The sequence below is a fragment of the Bos mutus genome, chromosome 15 (assembly GCF_027580195.1).
Source record: "Bos mutus isolate GX-2022 chromosome 15, NWIPB_WYAK_1.1, whole genome shotgun sequence".
Lineage (NCBI taxonomy): Eukaryota > Metazoa > Chordata > Mammalia > Artiodactyla > Bovidae > Bos > Bos mutus.
The window spans coordinates 58,306,425-58,321,814 of record NC_091631.1 but is presented as its reverse complement, the minus strand read 5'-3'; the positions used below and the strand labels follow the sequence as shown (position 1 = coordinate 58,321,814).

Sequence of the window (15,390 nt, the reverse complement as noted above, 5' to 3'; positions counted from 1 at the left end):
CAGTTGTTTCCGATTCTTTGCAACCCCGTAGACTGCAGCACCAGAGAAGGCAATGGCACCCCACTCCAGTATTCTTGCCTGGCAAATCCCATGGATGGAGGAGCCTGGTAGGCTGCAGTCCATGGGGTCTCGAAGAGTGACTTCACTTTCACTTTTCACTTTCATGCATTGGAGAAGGAAATGGCAACCCACTCCAGTGTTCTTGCCTGGAGAATCCCAGGGACGGGGGAGCCTGGTGGGCTGCCATCTATGGGTCTCATAGAGTCGGACACGACTGAAGCGACTTAGCAGCAGCAGCAGCAGCAGCAGACTGCAGCACACCAGGCTTCCGTGTCCATCACCAGCTCCCAGAGCTTGCTCAAACTCAGGTCCACTGAGTCAGTAACGCTGAATATCCTAAGTCTCCTTTTTTACTAAATTTTTAAACTATGACGTTTTCCCACTTTTATTTTCAAGGTATTAAAACTCTGGGAAGGCAGTCTGGTGTGGTAGTTATGAGATAAGTTTTGAACAGAAGTAGAGTCACAGATGTAGAAAACAAACTTACGGTTCACAGGGGATGGGGGAGGGATAAATTGGGAGATTGGGATTGACATATACATACTACAAATATAAAATAGATAACTAATAAGAACATACTGTATAGCACAAGGAATTCTACTCAATACTCCATAATGGCCTATATGAGAAAAGAATCTTAAAAAGAGTGGATATATGTATATCTATAACTGATTCCCTTTGCTGTATACCTGAAAGTAACATAACATTATAAATCAACTACACTCCAATAAAAATTTTTTTAAAAAATAAAAGAAACAGACCCTGAAATCACACCATTACCACCAGCAACAACCCTACCTGCAGAGAAACCTGAGTTGTTCTCTATTTCAATTTCCTCATCATTAAGATAAAAATAATATTACTTACCTTCTGGGGTGGTTTGATAATTAATGAGATAGCAATATAACATATTTGGTCATGTGCCTAATAGTGTGCTTATAAAATTTCTACAAGTATGTGCCTATGAATTTTATTATAATTCATATCTCTGCTGGAACATGTTGGAAGTCATAGAAAAAAAATGTTTTAATCTGGTGTTTGAAAGACAAGACAGCATATACTCCTATTTCTAATCCTTGGGGATGTGATTTTGTTTCAGGCAGAGTCAATGGTCTGGAGGTAGGGAGATTATACCCACAACAAAACTGGATCCTGCATAAAAATTTTTTTGCTGATTTGTTGAGCTGGTAGGATGTAAGGGAAATCAATAAAGCTAGGCAGTTTGGTGGGGTGATTTGAGGGGTGACATGGAAGGGAGGGGAAATGTTTGAGCAGAAGTAAAGACACTGAATGATGAGAAGATGATCACCCCAGAAAGGCAGATTCCCCTAAGGACAGGGGTCCAAACTAGCTTTCTATGTGAAGACTGACTGGTCCTTGAGCTAGTTTTGCTAAGTTTGGGGTAGCTCAACCTGGGACTCGGGAACCTGGAAGGGAGCTTCTTCCCAAGAAATATAAGCATAAATCTTCAGGAGAAACACAACGTTAGGAACTCAGATTTTCACAGATTAAGATCAACCCAGATACATGTTTCAATCAGAGATCACCAAATGCATAAGGAAACAAATAACTAGGAATGAGAGTCCTAGCATGAACAATAAAGTTAAATTCCCAGGACTTTCGGGAATTTTGGTATTAGCATAACCAAATACAAAATTTTTTAAAATAACAATAATAATAAAAATAAATAGTGTACACTCAACAAAAGACCAACCAATATTTTTAATAGATCAAACAGAATTTATAGGACTGAGAAAATATCTAATCATTGATACTGAAAAAAAAAAAATCAACGCATGAGTTAAATAGCAAATAAGCTACAGTTGAAGAAGGAATTAGTGAACTGGATGTAGAGCTGAAGAAATCTATACCAATCTGTTCCAAAATATAGAACATAGAATCATGGATAGAGGAAAAGTAACAAGAAGTTGAGAATTTATTGGGGATAAAAGTAAAAGATTTAACAAATATCAAAGACTCAGAAGGAGAGAATTCAGATAATACAGCCAAGATAATATTTAAGAAAAAGATGGTTGAAACTTTTCCAAAAGACATGCATCCCCAGTCACATGAAGTACATCCTATACAAGCTGAATACATTTTAAAAATCTATCTCAAGATAAAAGGAGGTGAAGCTGAAAACTCTTAAAGCCAAAAGGAGTATACTTTAAAGGGTAGTCAGAAAAGAAAGAAAGATTGTTGTATAGAATATCTGTAAGTTTAATAGCAAACTTCTCAACAGCAATCATGGAAGCCACAAGACAGTGAAATGAAATCTTTAAAGTGCTGAGAGAAGAATACTTATAAAATTACAATTATGAATCCAGAAATAGTATCTTTTAAGTACAAAGGCAAAAGGAATTATATTTTTATTTACATAAAAGCTAGAAATTGCCACCCAGGTGACTAGAAATTGACTTCCCAGGTGACTCAGTCAGTAAAGAACTCGCCTGCAATGCAAGAGACGTGGGTTCGATCCTTGGGTTGGGAAGATCCCCTGGGGAAGGAAATGGCAACCCACTCCAGTATTCTTGCTTGGGAAATCTCATGGATAGAGGAGCCTGGTGGGCTGCAGTCCATAGGGTCACAAAGAGTCAGACACAACTTAGCAGCTAAACCACCGCCTACAGGAAAGGAATTTTCTAAAGGGTTCTTTCAGAAGGAGGAAAATGAACCTAGAAAAAAGTTTGGAGGACAGATAAGAAAAGAAAATGATAAACATGTAGTAAGTCTAATACATATTTACTTGGCAAAATGATGATGAAAATAATCATGATGTTTAATTTGTGGAGGTTTAAGCTAAAATTCAAGAAAATACATACTCATGTAAATTAGTGAGGTCGCTCAGCCATGTCCGACTCTTTGTGACCCCGTGTTCTGTAGTCTACCTGGCTCCTCCATCCATGGGATTTTCCAGGCAAGAGTACTGGAGTGGGTTGCCATTTCCTTCTCCAGGGGATCTTCCCAACCCAGGGATCGAACCCAGGTCTCCCGCATTGCGGCAGACGCTTTACCGCCTGAGCCACCAGGGAAGCCCTGATGTAAATTAGGAGAGGAGCAAAAGAGTTAACGTCCTAAGGGTCGTGTCTGTCAGTGGGAGGCTTAAGATACTCTTTGTAGGCTTTGTTAAATACACAAGGTAAAATTTTATGACTAATCATAAAGCATGGAAATGGAGTGTTTAATTTCCACAGCAGGTAAAGGGCAAAATTATACAGGGGAAATGAACACAAGAGGCTTCTTTTCATCAAATAACAAATAAAATCAACTAGCCTAGTCATTATGAAAGTTCCTCAGGTATTAAAACTGGATTGGGAGTACAGGGCTGGCAATTCCACAGTAATAAGTAAAAGTGGGCAGAAGGAAAAGGAATGGAAGAAGATTGTTGGTGGCCCTGGTGGTGGCAGACGCTGCAGGGACTGTGTGAGCCCAGAGTAGCCTTTGCTCATGCTTCAGGCAGAGGCCAGGGAGGGCCGGGCCAGCTGATGAACCGGTGCATTACGGAGAGATGCTCATAATTCTGTCTGTCCAGCTGGACGTGCACCCTGCCTTTCACAGGAAGCCTCACTCCAGGCTCCAGCCTTGGCCAGAGCAGTTAAAGAGGAGCAAGCAGAGAAAAGGAGGCAAGAGGGCAACAGGACACCCCCCAAGGCAGCGCCAGGGATGGCCACCATCCTGCCACACTCTGCTTCCCCAGGGAAGGAGGCTGAGGCAAGAGGCAGGGGGAATGGGCCCTGGCACAGGCCTTTGAAGAAAGAGATGGAAAGCAGAGGGGAACACTAGATACCATGGGCCCTGGCAACATGGGAAAATGTGCCTGAACACAAGCTCTTCTCTAATTAATCATTACCTCCTTTGCTTCCCGTACAAGACATCACAGCATCCTGACCTTGGACCCCACACACACTGTTTACCTACTAAGAAGTTTAGGATTAACAGAGGCAAACCACTATAAGTAGAATGGATGTTTTGTAAAAATAAAAAAAAAAAATCCTACTGTATAGCACAGGGAATCATATTCAGTATCCTGTAATAAACCATAATGGAAAAGAATATGAAAAAGAATGTGTATAACTGAATCATTTTGCTCTATAGCAGAAACTAACACAACATTGTAAATCAACTATACATCAGTAAAATAATTTTTTAAAGAATTTTAACATCAAACACGGTGACATGTTTATAGGAATAAACCATGGACTTTAAGAAATGTAAAAATGCACCTGAGTGATAATAGCTAATACTTACGCCTTCCTTACTCAAAACTAGGAACTATTCTCAGTGCATGACATATAAGATCATATTTAATCTTCATGTGCCTAAGATCACACAGCAAACAAGAGGCAGAGCTGGGATTCAAATATAGACACTCATTCCAGAGTCTTCTCTTTCAAATACCATGCTACCTCTGAGTGGCTGTTGTTCAGTCGCTAAGCCATGTCTGATGCTCAGTTACGTCCCACTCTTTGAGACCCCATGGACTGCAGCACGCCAGGCTTCCCTGTCCTCCACTATCTCCCACAGTTTGCTCAAACTCATGTCCATTGAGTCAGTGATGCCATCCAACCATCTCATTCTCTGTTGTCCCCTTCTCCTGCCTTCAATCTTTCCCAGCAACAGGGTCTTTTCCAATGAGTCAGTTCTTCGCATCAGGTGGCCAAAAAATTGGAGCTTCAGCTTCAGTCCTTCCAACAAACATTCAGGGGTGATTTCTTTTTTAGTATTGGTTGATTGGATCTCCTTGCAGTCCAAGGGACTCTCAAGATTCTTCTCCAGCACCAGAGTTCAAAATTCTTCAGTGCTCAGCTTTCTTTATAGTCCAACTCTCACATCCATACATGACTACTGGAAAAACCATAGTTTTGGCTATCCAGACCTTTATTGGCAAAGTGGTGTCTCTGCTTTTTAATATGCTGTCTAGGTTTCTCATAGCTTTCCTTCCAAGGAGGAAGGATCTTTTAGTTTCATGGCTGCAATCACTATTCTCGGGGATTTTGGAGCCTCCAAAACTAAAATCTGCCAATTGGTGGATATTTCCCTAGAGAAGATAGAATTCCAATTTAGTCCTATGGATGGAAAGTTTGTATACCTCACCTACTTCTTTTGTAATTCATATGTTAAAGCCTTGGTCCCAGTATGATGGTATTTTAAGTTGGGGCCTTTGGGGTGGTAATGAAGTCATGAAAGTTAAGTCATATGAATGGGACTGGTGCTCCCATAAGAAGAGACATATGGAAAAGATGATCTCTCTTTGTGCCGCATGAAGACACTGCAAGGAAACAGCCATCTGCAAGTCAGGATGAAAGCCCCTCAAAGGACCCAACCATGCTAGCACCCTGATTTCAAACTTCCAGCCTCCATAACTGGGAGAAATGTTTTTTGTTTAAGCCACCAAGTCTATGGTATTTGTAATATCAGCCCAGTCTGATTAAGACAGTTGGGAAATGATGGGTTACTCTCAGATATTTGAAGAGCTATTTATGGAAGAAGGGTTTAACTTTTTCAGTATAGACCAAGGAGATTAGAAATAAGTACATTTGTAACAGAGGTTGCCAAAGAATAAATTGGCTTTCTCAGAGAGTGCAGAGTTCTCCATCACTAGAAGCTGAATGCACCCAGGGTTAATAACAGTGGAGAGGATTTCAGCATTGAGTGCTGGTTGAATAAGACTCTATAAAATCCCTCCAACTCTTGAGAGTCTGTAGGATTATCAGGGTCAGGACAGAACTAAGAACTCAAATCCGAAAACGTGGATGTTGATACCTCTTCACTTTTACAACAGCTACATTTTCCACTTAGTTTGTTCCTGGGCCTCTTGGAGTCAGAATTTGCATTTTAAGACTCGACACACCTGGATACCCTTCCTTCAGCGGTCAGCTTGAGCATCTCCTCTTCCAGGATGTGTTCCCCACCCCATCCTTAATGGGGGGACACCAGCTTAGGTCCACCTCACCCCATCTTACTACTACAGTGCCACTTCTCACACTGAGGTGAATTCTGTTTCATCATCAATCACACTCTGTATTAGGGCATGTCCTAAGGCTGCAGTAACAAATTACCGCAAACAAGCAGCTTAAAATAATTATTTATTTTCTTACAGATCTGGAGGCTAGAAGTCCAAAATCGAGTTGTCAGGAGAGCCAGGTTCTCTGAAGGCTTTAGGGGTACCCCCTTCTTTGCCTCTTCCTAGCTTCTGGCATAGGTGCATGCGTGCCTAGTTGCTTCAGTCGTGTCCAACTCTTTGAGACCCCATGGACTGTAGCCCACCAGGCTCCTCTCTCCATGGAATTCTCCAGGCAAGAATACTAGAGTGGGTTTTCATGCCCTCCTCCAGGGGATCTTCCCAACCCAGGGATCAAACCTGCATCTCCCATGTCCTTCACATTGGCAGGTGGGTTGTTTACCACTAGCGCCACCTGGGAAGCCCATAACCCATTTATATAAATCACTGATACATATTTGAAAAAGGATATTGTGGCTCAGCTGGTAAAGAATCCGCCTTCAATGTGGGAGACCGTGGGTTCGATCCCTGGGTTGGGAAGATCCCCTGGAGAAGGGAAAGGCTACCCACTCCAGTATCCTGGCCTGGAGAATTCCATAAACTGTATAGTCCATGGGGTTGCAAAGAGTTGGACATGACTAAGCAGCTTTCACTTTCATTAACACAAACAGTAGAGGGAAAAAAAAGGGGGAAGGAAGAGAGAGGAGGGTTCGGAGGGAGGGTACACGTGTATGCCTATGGCCAATTCATTCTCACATATGGCAAAAACCATCAAAATATTGTGAAGCAATTATCCACCAATTAAAAATTTTTTAAAAGAATAAAACACGCATGCCTCTCTATCTTTCAGGGCAGTGTTGGTTCCGCTCAGTCTCCATTTGGCCCAGTGCCAGGTAAGTATTGCAGTTCACAGGGGTCAATTCCTTCCCTTTTGAAGTAAATCAGGCATTTAGGCTTCCATTCTTTCAAAGATGCCTTACAAGACTTTGAACGTTTTGCTGCTTTAAAATACTTGTTTTTAAAATGTATTCTTTACTTATCTTTTTTTTTAATTTTATTTTATTTTTAAACTTTACAAATTGTATTAGTTTTGCCAAATATCAAAATGAATCCACCACAGGTATACATGTGTTCCCCATCCTGAGCCCTCCTCCCTCCTCCCTCCCCATACCATCCCTCTGGGTCGTCGCAGTGCACTAGCCCCAAGCATCCAGTATCGTGCATCGAACCTGGACTGGCATCTCGTTTCATACACGATATTTTACATGTTTCAAAGCCATTCTCCCAAATCTTCCCACCCTCTCCCTCTCCCACAGAGTCCATAAGACTGTTCTATACATCACTGTAAAATCAGTAAAGGCAGACCTCATGCAGCCGTTCCTGAATTTGGAATGCATTTTGTCTAGTATAAGCTTATTGGGCAAAAGCAAGAGCAATTAGGCCCTTTATACAGTTTGTACAGCTTCCCCAGTGACTCAGATGGTAAAGAACCTGCCTGCAATGCAGGAGACCCCGGTTCAAACCCTGGGTTGGGAAGATCGCCTGGAGAAGGGAATGGCAACCCACTCCAGTATTCTTGCCTGGAGAATTCCACTTCCAAGCTCAGAAGCGGCATAGGTTTCCCAGTAATTTGGGTCATCTTCCGAGCTGGATAAGGGAAAGAAATTAGAGCAGAAGAAGATCCCGCATGTCTGAATGTCTCTATACCGTGTTTCCCAATCATATTTACTGTCATTGGAATTTGGCTGTATCTGCTCCATTCTACAGAAGAAAATTTCTGCAGCCTCTCTCATCATCTGGAATGGCTCTTCCTCTTTTTAAATAGAAAAAATACATGTTTAAACACCAAAGGATTTTTTTCTCTGTGTTTTTTATTTGGAAATTGGAAATGCAGACAGGAGAGCCTGGTAGCCTTTTTTACTTAGTCTCCTTGCTGTTTGTAGCCTTAACCACTACGATAGATACAGATTCATGGCATGAAACAAAACCTTATTTGTTGATATTGATTTTCACGGGCACAGATATTTTTTTCTAGAGAAGTATGCTTATGACGAAACCTCTAACTGCAGCTTTCAAATTCATGAGCAGATTAGAATTCAGGGGCTATAGAATTTAAGATGGAAATGGAGTGAGTGGAATTGTGCTGTTAAGTTTCTGCGAGGAATTTTGATTTGAATGAATGAATAAATTTACATGAATTGTTGCACATAGTATTATACTACTGGGTTTACAGAAAATGTATAAGATGTAAGTTCTGCCCGCGTAGGGCTGGTGGGTCAACTGGAAAGAGGACTACGCTCAGATGAGAGAGTGTTGAGCACAATGCAATGTGCCGCCTTGGGTAGCAGGGATCTAAGCGCTGTGTCTGGACAGTGGTGTAAGACTGAGTCAGGGTAACAGGGAGGAGGGTCTTCATGAGTCTGTCTTCTCTCCCAGAGAGTGGGCAGGGTGGGCAGGGACAAAGCTCAGAAGCAGTGCACTGCGGTTGTGGAAAGTAAGAAAGACAAGCACCTGCAACTTCCTCTCAGATCAACTCTTTTGTGACTAAGAGAGTAGGTCTGAGCTAACTGGATCACACCCAACACCAGCTGGAGGAGAAAAAAAAAAAAAAAATCTGTTTTACAGTCCTTGAGTCTGTGCTCCTGAACACGTTCTAAATGATACAGGGTTCCCTGATACAATTGAACTGCAGGTTCAGAAAACGTTTAGCAAACACATCTCTTCTCGTCTGGGACTATTTCGCTGGCCTTACCTTAAATGAGATTCTTAGTTTCAGCCTCTCCAGGTTTCCACCAAGGGGGCTTTCTGTGCCAGATTTTCCCTTCTCAAGCTTGCAGGGCCCAGGGGAGCTGAGTGGGGACTCAAATTGGCCACGAGAGGGCAGCAAATAACACCAGACTCTTCAAAGCCAAGAAAACCTTTATCGTGGTCCTCTAACTTGGCTTCCCAGAAGCAAAGCAAGGCAAACCATTTTCGGTTGCCTGCTAGGTGCAAGTCACCGTCAGTGTACAAAAATTAAAAGAAGAGTACAACTTGCCGCTGATTCCGGGTGAGGTCACCTTATCTAGAGAAACTGAATCTCACATAGCATGCCCCAGAAGCAGCCTCTTAATCTATGGGGGCAAGGCTTAGAAGCTGTGAAAAAGATGCTTCATTAGATAACAGCAAATGCCAGGGGATTCTTATCCTGTCCTCTTTAGCCCAGCCCCTTCCTAGTACAGTGCCTCACGTACAGAAGGTGTACAAAAAAAATGTGTATGTGAGAGGCACTGGGCAGTAATAACTCCATGTAAAGTGAGCTCATTACCTAAGGCAGCTCGACCTTAAACATACCAGTTTGGGGGACCAGAGTAGTTAAAAGCCATAATGCCACCCTACTGAATGCTTTTCAAGCCATCTATCTATTTAAATGTTGGCCTTGGCGTCAGGCCTGCGTTAGAAACACCATGTCACACGTGGAAAGACCGGGCTGCCATAGACATGCCTTGACTTCCTCCGAGGAGACATTTGTCCGTCTGTTTTCCCTTTGGCAACAGGCTCACCGGTGATGTCAGGTTACTATGGTGTCAGGAGAGCCTTCCTCTCCGACCCGGACTTTCACAACACCAAGCAGTTTGCCAACGACGCCTGCACGTCAAGCGCGGCCAAGCCCTTTGCCTGCGAGTCCTCAGCAGGGCAGGGCCACGGGGCCCTGCTGGACCCCTACTTCCCGGAGCCCTACGGGGACCACCGCCCCACGGCCCTGACCCCCAACAGCGGCACGCTGTTCAGCGCTTCGGGCCTGCCGCCGCTCCTGCCGCCGCCCTTCCCCAGCGACCCCGCACATTTCGCGCTGGTGAGTACTCAGAGGTTTAGTTTAGGGGGGGTCACCGAGGTCGGGTTCCCGCGGCCCTGGACAGCCCGTGCGCCCAGCAGCCAAGGGTCTACTCGCCCAGGGAGAAGCCAGAATCCACGTTCAGAGAGCCTTCCTCGGGGCTTCGGGCCAGCCACGTGGGAGGAGGCTCTGTGTATCCAGGGGTTGAGGCGGGACGACTAAATAGGACGGGATGTACAGCCATTGTGTTAACACTCTAGATTTTGCCAGATGGTCCCCCATCATTCCGCCAGCGCTTAAGGAAACAGCACTGTCTTACCTCGCAGACCCAGCGAGGCCGTCCCCGGGGCATATCCATCAGGAAGCCTCTGACCTTCCCCTTCGTTCCTCTTTCCCCGACGGTATTTCTACCCTTTAGAACCTGCTTCTCTCGCAGTCCTTCCGGAGATGAGTTCATAAGAAAGAGCACGAATAACCTTTTTATACAAAACTGTAAAGCCCGCGACCACAAAGGAATAAATCTGTGGACATGGGGTTTTAGACCAAACAGGCCTCAAGAGATTGGGAATTACGTGTACATGTTCATTTAATACTGGCAACAACTCAGGGTATAGTTATTAAAGCCCCATTTGACAGAAGAACAAAGTGAGGCACTCAGAGTTAGGAAGCTAGTAAGTGGCCTAGCATTGAATCATACCTAAACCTTTCCAGCCCCCAACCTATGAGGCTCCAGGTCTTTGCTCCCTGGGGGGCAGGGTAGCCGTCCCAGCCCCCTTAGAAGCCCACCCTGTAATTTAGAGGCTTCTCCTTCCAGGAGTAGATGAAACGCTGCCTAAATGTTCATTTTATCATTTTCACATTTACTCATTTAAAGTTTTCTGGGGAAAGGACTCTATTTACACACACGCACGCACACACACACGCACACACACACACCCAATTCTAGACTGAGAAAGGCACTAAAACGTTCAGTGTCCAACAGCAGAGGAGAGAGCCGCCTGTAAGGAGGCGCTGGACAGCACAGGGAGGACCCCAAGCCTGCTTTGGAAGACACGGGCCCCTGTGTCGGGAAGGAAATGTGTCCCCGTCAGACCATCACCTAGTGACTAACCCCAGTGACCTTTCCATCCTCCTCAGAGGGACTCGTGGGAGCAGACGGTGCCCGAAGGCCTCAGCCAGCCAGACCCCGTGCCGGCGGACACCCTGCAGAGCTTGGCACCCAGCACCGGCTCCCTCTCGCAGCTGGAGTCGGGCGGTGCGGCCCAGCACAGGAGCGCTGGCTGGGGGGGCCCCCTCACCGGGGTTCAGTCCTACTCACTGCATGCGCTGGAGGATTTGTACCACACACAGGGGTACCCCACCCCGGCCCCCTACCCTTTCACCTCTTTCATGACGATGTCCAATGACCCACCGCCCAAGGTGGGGCCCTTCTCCCAGGACGAGGGGGCAGACACCTCTGCCCTCCAGGACACTTCTCCGTGGACCAAAGAAGACGGGAGCCTGGCGTGGGGGACATACGAATGCCGCAGAGCCTACTGAGGGCACCGGAGGACTTCTGTGCTTTAAGTCAGTTCTCTGTATTCACAGACTCTTGTGGTGTGGCAGTTCTTTCAGAAGTGGGTTTTCAGGACAAGTCGTCGTCCTGAAAAGACAAGACGACGGCATTTATTTGTGATCCACCCACCATAACCCCACTGAAACACACCACAATGTGAATTCAGTGTGCCAGGGATAGACAGCCTGACAGTGAGGTTTTGGGGCCTAATAACCCATTATGTTTTGAATCTTTTGTTATCTTTGAAGTATCATTTTAAGACTGGTAGTTTTGCTTAAATTACATTAAAAACTTTATGCAGCTCATAAAACATACTAATTTTCCTGTCTAATTTTTCTTAGTTATGTACTATGTGTGTTCCTCAATAAAAGAGAATGTATAGGGTATAAAATCAATTAGGGCACAAAAAACAAAATGCACTTTATAGCATGTGACTTTATAAAGTGTGAAGTATTACATACATTTCTCACCTTACAGGGACTTACAAATAATAACTTGCAAGTAACAAATGTGATGCCATTAAAAAAAATGCTTTATTGTCATTAAAGTAGGATGAAGCCAGGACACTATTGGCTTCATAACTACATGGTTTTGACTCTGCACTAAAGCCCAAGATGTCCAAAAATTAGGCTAATCCAAAAAACAATAAAGGCCAAAAACTGTCTTTGACCAATGCCCTCTTTGAGCAATTAAGCTAGATATTGTTTCTCTGATGGAATACACCAACAGTTCTCAGAGTGGATTAGTAAAATGGACATTCTATAATCAAATAAGAATGCATGCATTATAAGGAAAACACAGACAGCAGGCCTGGACTGTCGGCAAGAACACCAGAAGCAAAGGGGCTCTGAAGAAGGACAGTGTCAGGTATACACACACCTCCTATTTAAAGAGAGACCTTGCTGGTGGCTCATTGGTCAGAAATATATAGGTCTTACTTTGTATAAATGAAGAAACGGACATTTGAAGCCTCAATCTGTCTCATATAAGTCTGATTGGTTTGGATTCCTTTGCCAGTTAAGCTCTCACAGTAATTCCCACCATGTACCATGCCTGTCTGCAGGCCAAGCCCATCATAAACACCCTGCACACACTTTAACTTGGCAAAGCCTGTCTCAAGCTCCGCAGGTTACACCCAGAATCTTCCTTTTGTCTTCTTACCATCTTCCTTTCTTTATTCCCTTCATCACATTTTTCTAACCCTTCTGGTTTATCCTATTCCAATGTTTTTTCCCTGCATCTCCATCTCCTAGGGGCCCAAAGCCACTCAAAACAGTTTCCATTGCATCCTCTGTGACAGGGTCCCATGCTCTGTTTAGAAGTCTAGAAAGTCAAAAACAGATATTAGTGCACACTTAGAAGTGAATAATTGATGTTCCTCCTTCTCTGGGCATTCAAGAGTATATTCTGGTTGAGCAAACACACAATTAATTTGCGGCATCCCCACAGAAATGCTTGAATAGGAGCCTCTTTTATTCACACTCTTCACCCCACTCCTGGGAGAGCATCCTCAGAGGACCAGGCACTGATGGAAGGAGCACTGGTGGTCATTAGCTGCTGGACTGCACTCTCCCAGGTCCCCTGGCTACTCTTTCCTCCCACACTCCTTCCCACAGCCTAATCTTTACTTCACTCAGTATTCACTTTGAGCCACTGTGGAAGGGGGTAGCTTCTACAATGGGAGAGGGAGCTGCCCTTCTGCAGTCTGATCAAACTGGAGAACTTAGTCCTGATTACCAGTATCTTTGGCAGAGCCATCTGTCATCCAGCCTCACTCATACCTGGACGACAAGCCCCTCATCAGGAGAAGATCTGGCCATCCCTGGAGGTACAGGAGCCTTCACAAGGAAGGGTCTTAAAGTCACTTTTCTAGATCGACTGTATAAAATTGATAATAATTACAGTCATCTACTGCTTATGTGTGTTACCAAGTATCACGCAACACAGATATTATACATGTATGTGTACATCATAAATATATGTTCCTGTAACTTTAATTTTGATTTGATTATAACACTAAATATTAGGCATGCTTATTTCTTTTGGTTTGCTGCTTTCTGCTCACCTGTCATCTTCTTCTTCTCACAACCTGGCTCTCAGATAAGTAGAGCTCAGTGACCAGTGGTGTCTACATCCTTCTTAGAGCACACAAGTCCTTTCATAGTGTTTGGGAAATTTAATTTATAAAAAAGGAGACACGCACCAGCCCATAGGCTGGTTAGTGTCCTTTTCAGTTCCCCAGTCTAAAAGGCCAAGTGGAGTGGGGAATGGCAGTAATAATTCCAAACAGTAAATAATTTTTAAGAATCCTATTTAGCTTGACAATGCATTGCTATACTGCATATATTTTCATTTAATTCTGTTTTATTGCTCTGGGAATTTACAATACTTGTTAAAAAGTGAAACCAAGATATAAACTTATGTCAGGGAAGTTAATTCTATTGCCCTATTCCATTTCCCATTCAAGTACTCTCTGTTTCCTAGAGCACTCCAGAGACTAACTGTGCTTTCTGTAATAATGCACAATGTCAAAAAAAAAAAAAAATACACCTTCTCCTTTTCCTCTCCTTATTAGACCTGCTCTTCTCAGACTCACAGCTTTCCTGGGGAAGTGAGAGAAAATTTAAGAGCTTAGGTTCAAAACACCATCCCTTTTAGGTCCCTTAAGATGTGAAATAAGCAGAGATTAGAGGGATTGACATATACACCCTACTATATATAAAATAAATAACTAATAGGAACTTGCTGTATAGCAGAGGAAACTCTACTCCATACTCTGTAATGACCTATTGGGAAAATAATCTAAAAAAGAGTACATATATGTATATGTATAACTGGTTCACTTTGCTGTACACCTGAAACTAACACAATGATGTAAATAAATTATACCCCAATGACAATTTTAAAATAAACAAAGTAAGCAGAGATGGTGATATCAAGTTCAAGCTAAGAAATCTCCCTAGAAGGATAATGTCCGCAAAAAATGGAAAGCAAACTTTGCCCATGCAAAAACTAAAATAGAGGCGATTGCCTATAAATCACTAAATACAGATATTATAGTATGTAGTTCAAAGTGTTTGTATTTCTCTTATAATACTATACAAATCCCAAAGAATGAGAGAAGAAAACAATAGCTTTACCTCATTTATTTAATAACTTCTTGTAAATGAGCATTATGACTTGCTACAGCTCAGTTAATATTTAATACAATATGATGGCACTATAGTGGAAAAGGCGGAGATTTTAGTACTAGAGTACTGTAAGAAAATTCCACAAAGGGAAAAGAATTACTAACCCCAATAGTAAAATAAATATTTGCATGTATATTTATATGTGTGTGTGTATAAAGATATTAGTAGTTTCTCTGTGATCCATTTTTACTATGTAAATCTAAATAATACATTCATAAAAATAAAACATTAGTTATATTTAAAGAACTGAAATAACAATTGGTGTCCAGGGTTTAAGTCACATTACATTATAGTCATTCTACACAAAAAAAAATTACTAAAATTATCCTCTTTTAAAAATTTTTTTATTTACTCCTTCACTTTATTTTGGCTCCACTGAGTCTTCCTAGCTGCGTGTGGGCTTTCTCTAGGTGCAGCAAGTGGGGCTGCTCTAGCTGTGTCGCATGGGCTTCCCATTGCAAAGGCTTTTCTTGTTGCGGAGCCTGGGCTCTAGGCGTGCGGGCTCAGTTGTGGCACCCTGGCTTAGTTGCCCAGCAGCATGTGGGATCTTAGTTCCCTGGCCAGGGATCAAACACATGTCCCTTGCATGGCAAAGTGAATTCTTAACCATTGGACTGCCAAGGAAGTCCCTATACTCATGCTTTATATTCTGTCACTAAGTTCTTTATCAGGTAGCCCTTCTGTTGAAAACAATATTACCCTGTTCCTCTTATATACCATACTCGATAAATGCTGACTCTTGAGGGGTTAAGTGCAAAATTGTACCCTC

The 15,390-nt window shown here is 43.1% G+C and overlaps 1 protein-coding gene across 1 annotated transcript in view; it reads left to right on the top strand.

Annotated features, from left to right (window-relative positions):
* The window catches only part of POU2AF2 (POU class 2 homeobox associating factor 2), a 38,226-nt gene extending 26,509 nt beyond the window's left edge, over positions 1–11,717 (top strand). The window contains exons 3-5 of the mRNA XM_070383216.1: positions 6,912–6,954; positions 9,598–9,896; positions 11,013–11,717. Of these exons, the coding sequence (XP_070239317.1) occupies positions 6,912–6,954; positions 9,598–9,896; positions 11,013–11,414 (744 nt within the window). The 3' untranslated portion in view covers positions 11,415–11,717. The remainder of the gene's footprint in view (positions 1–6,911; positions 6,955–9,597; positions 9,897–11,012) is intronic.
* The last annotated feature ends 3,673 nt before the right edge of the window (positions 11,718–15,390 follow it).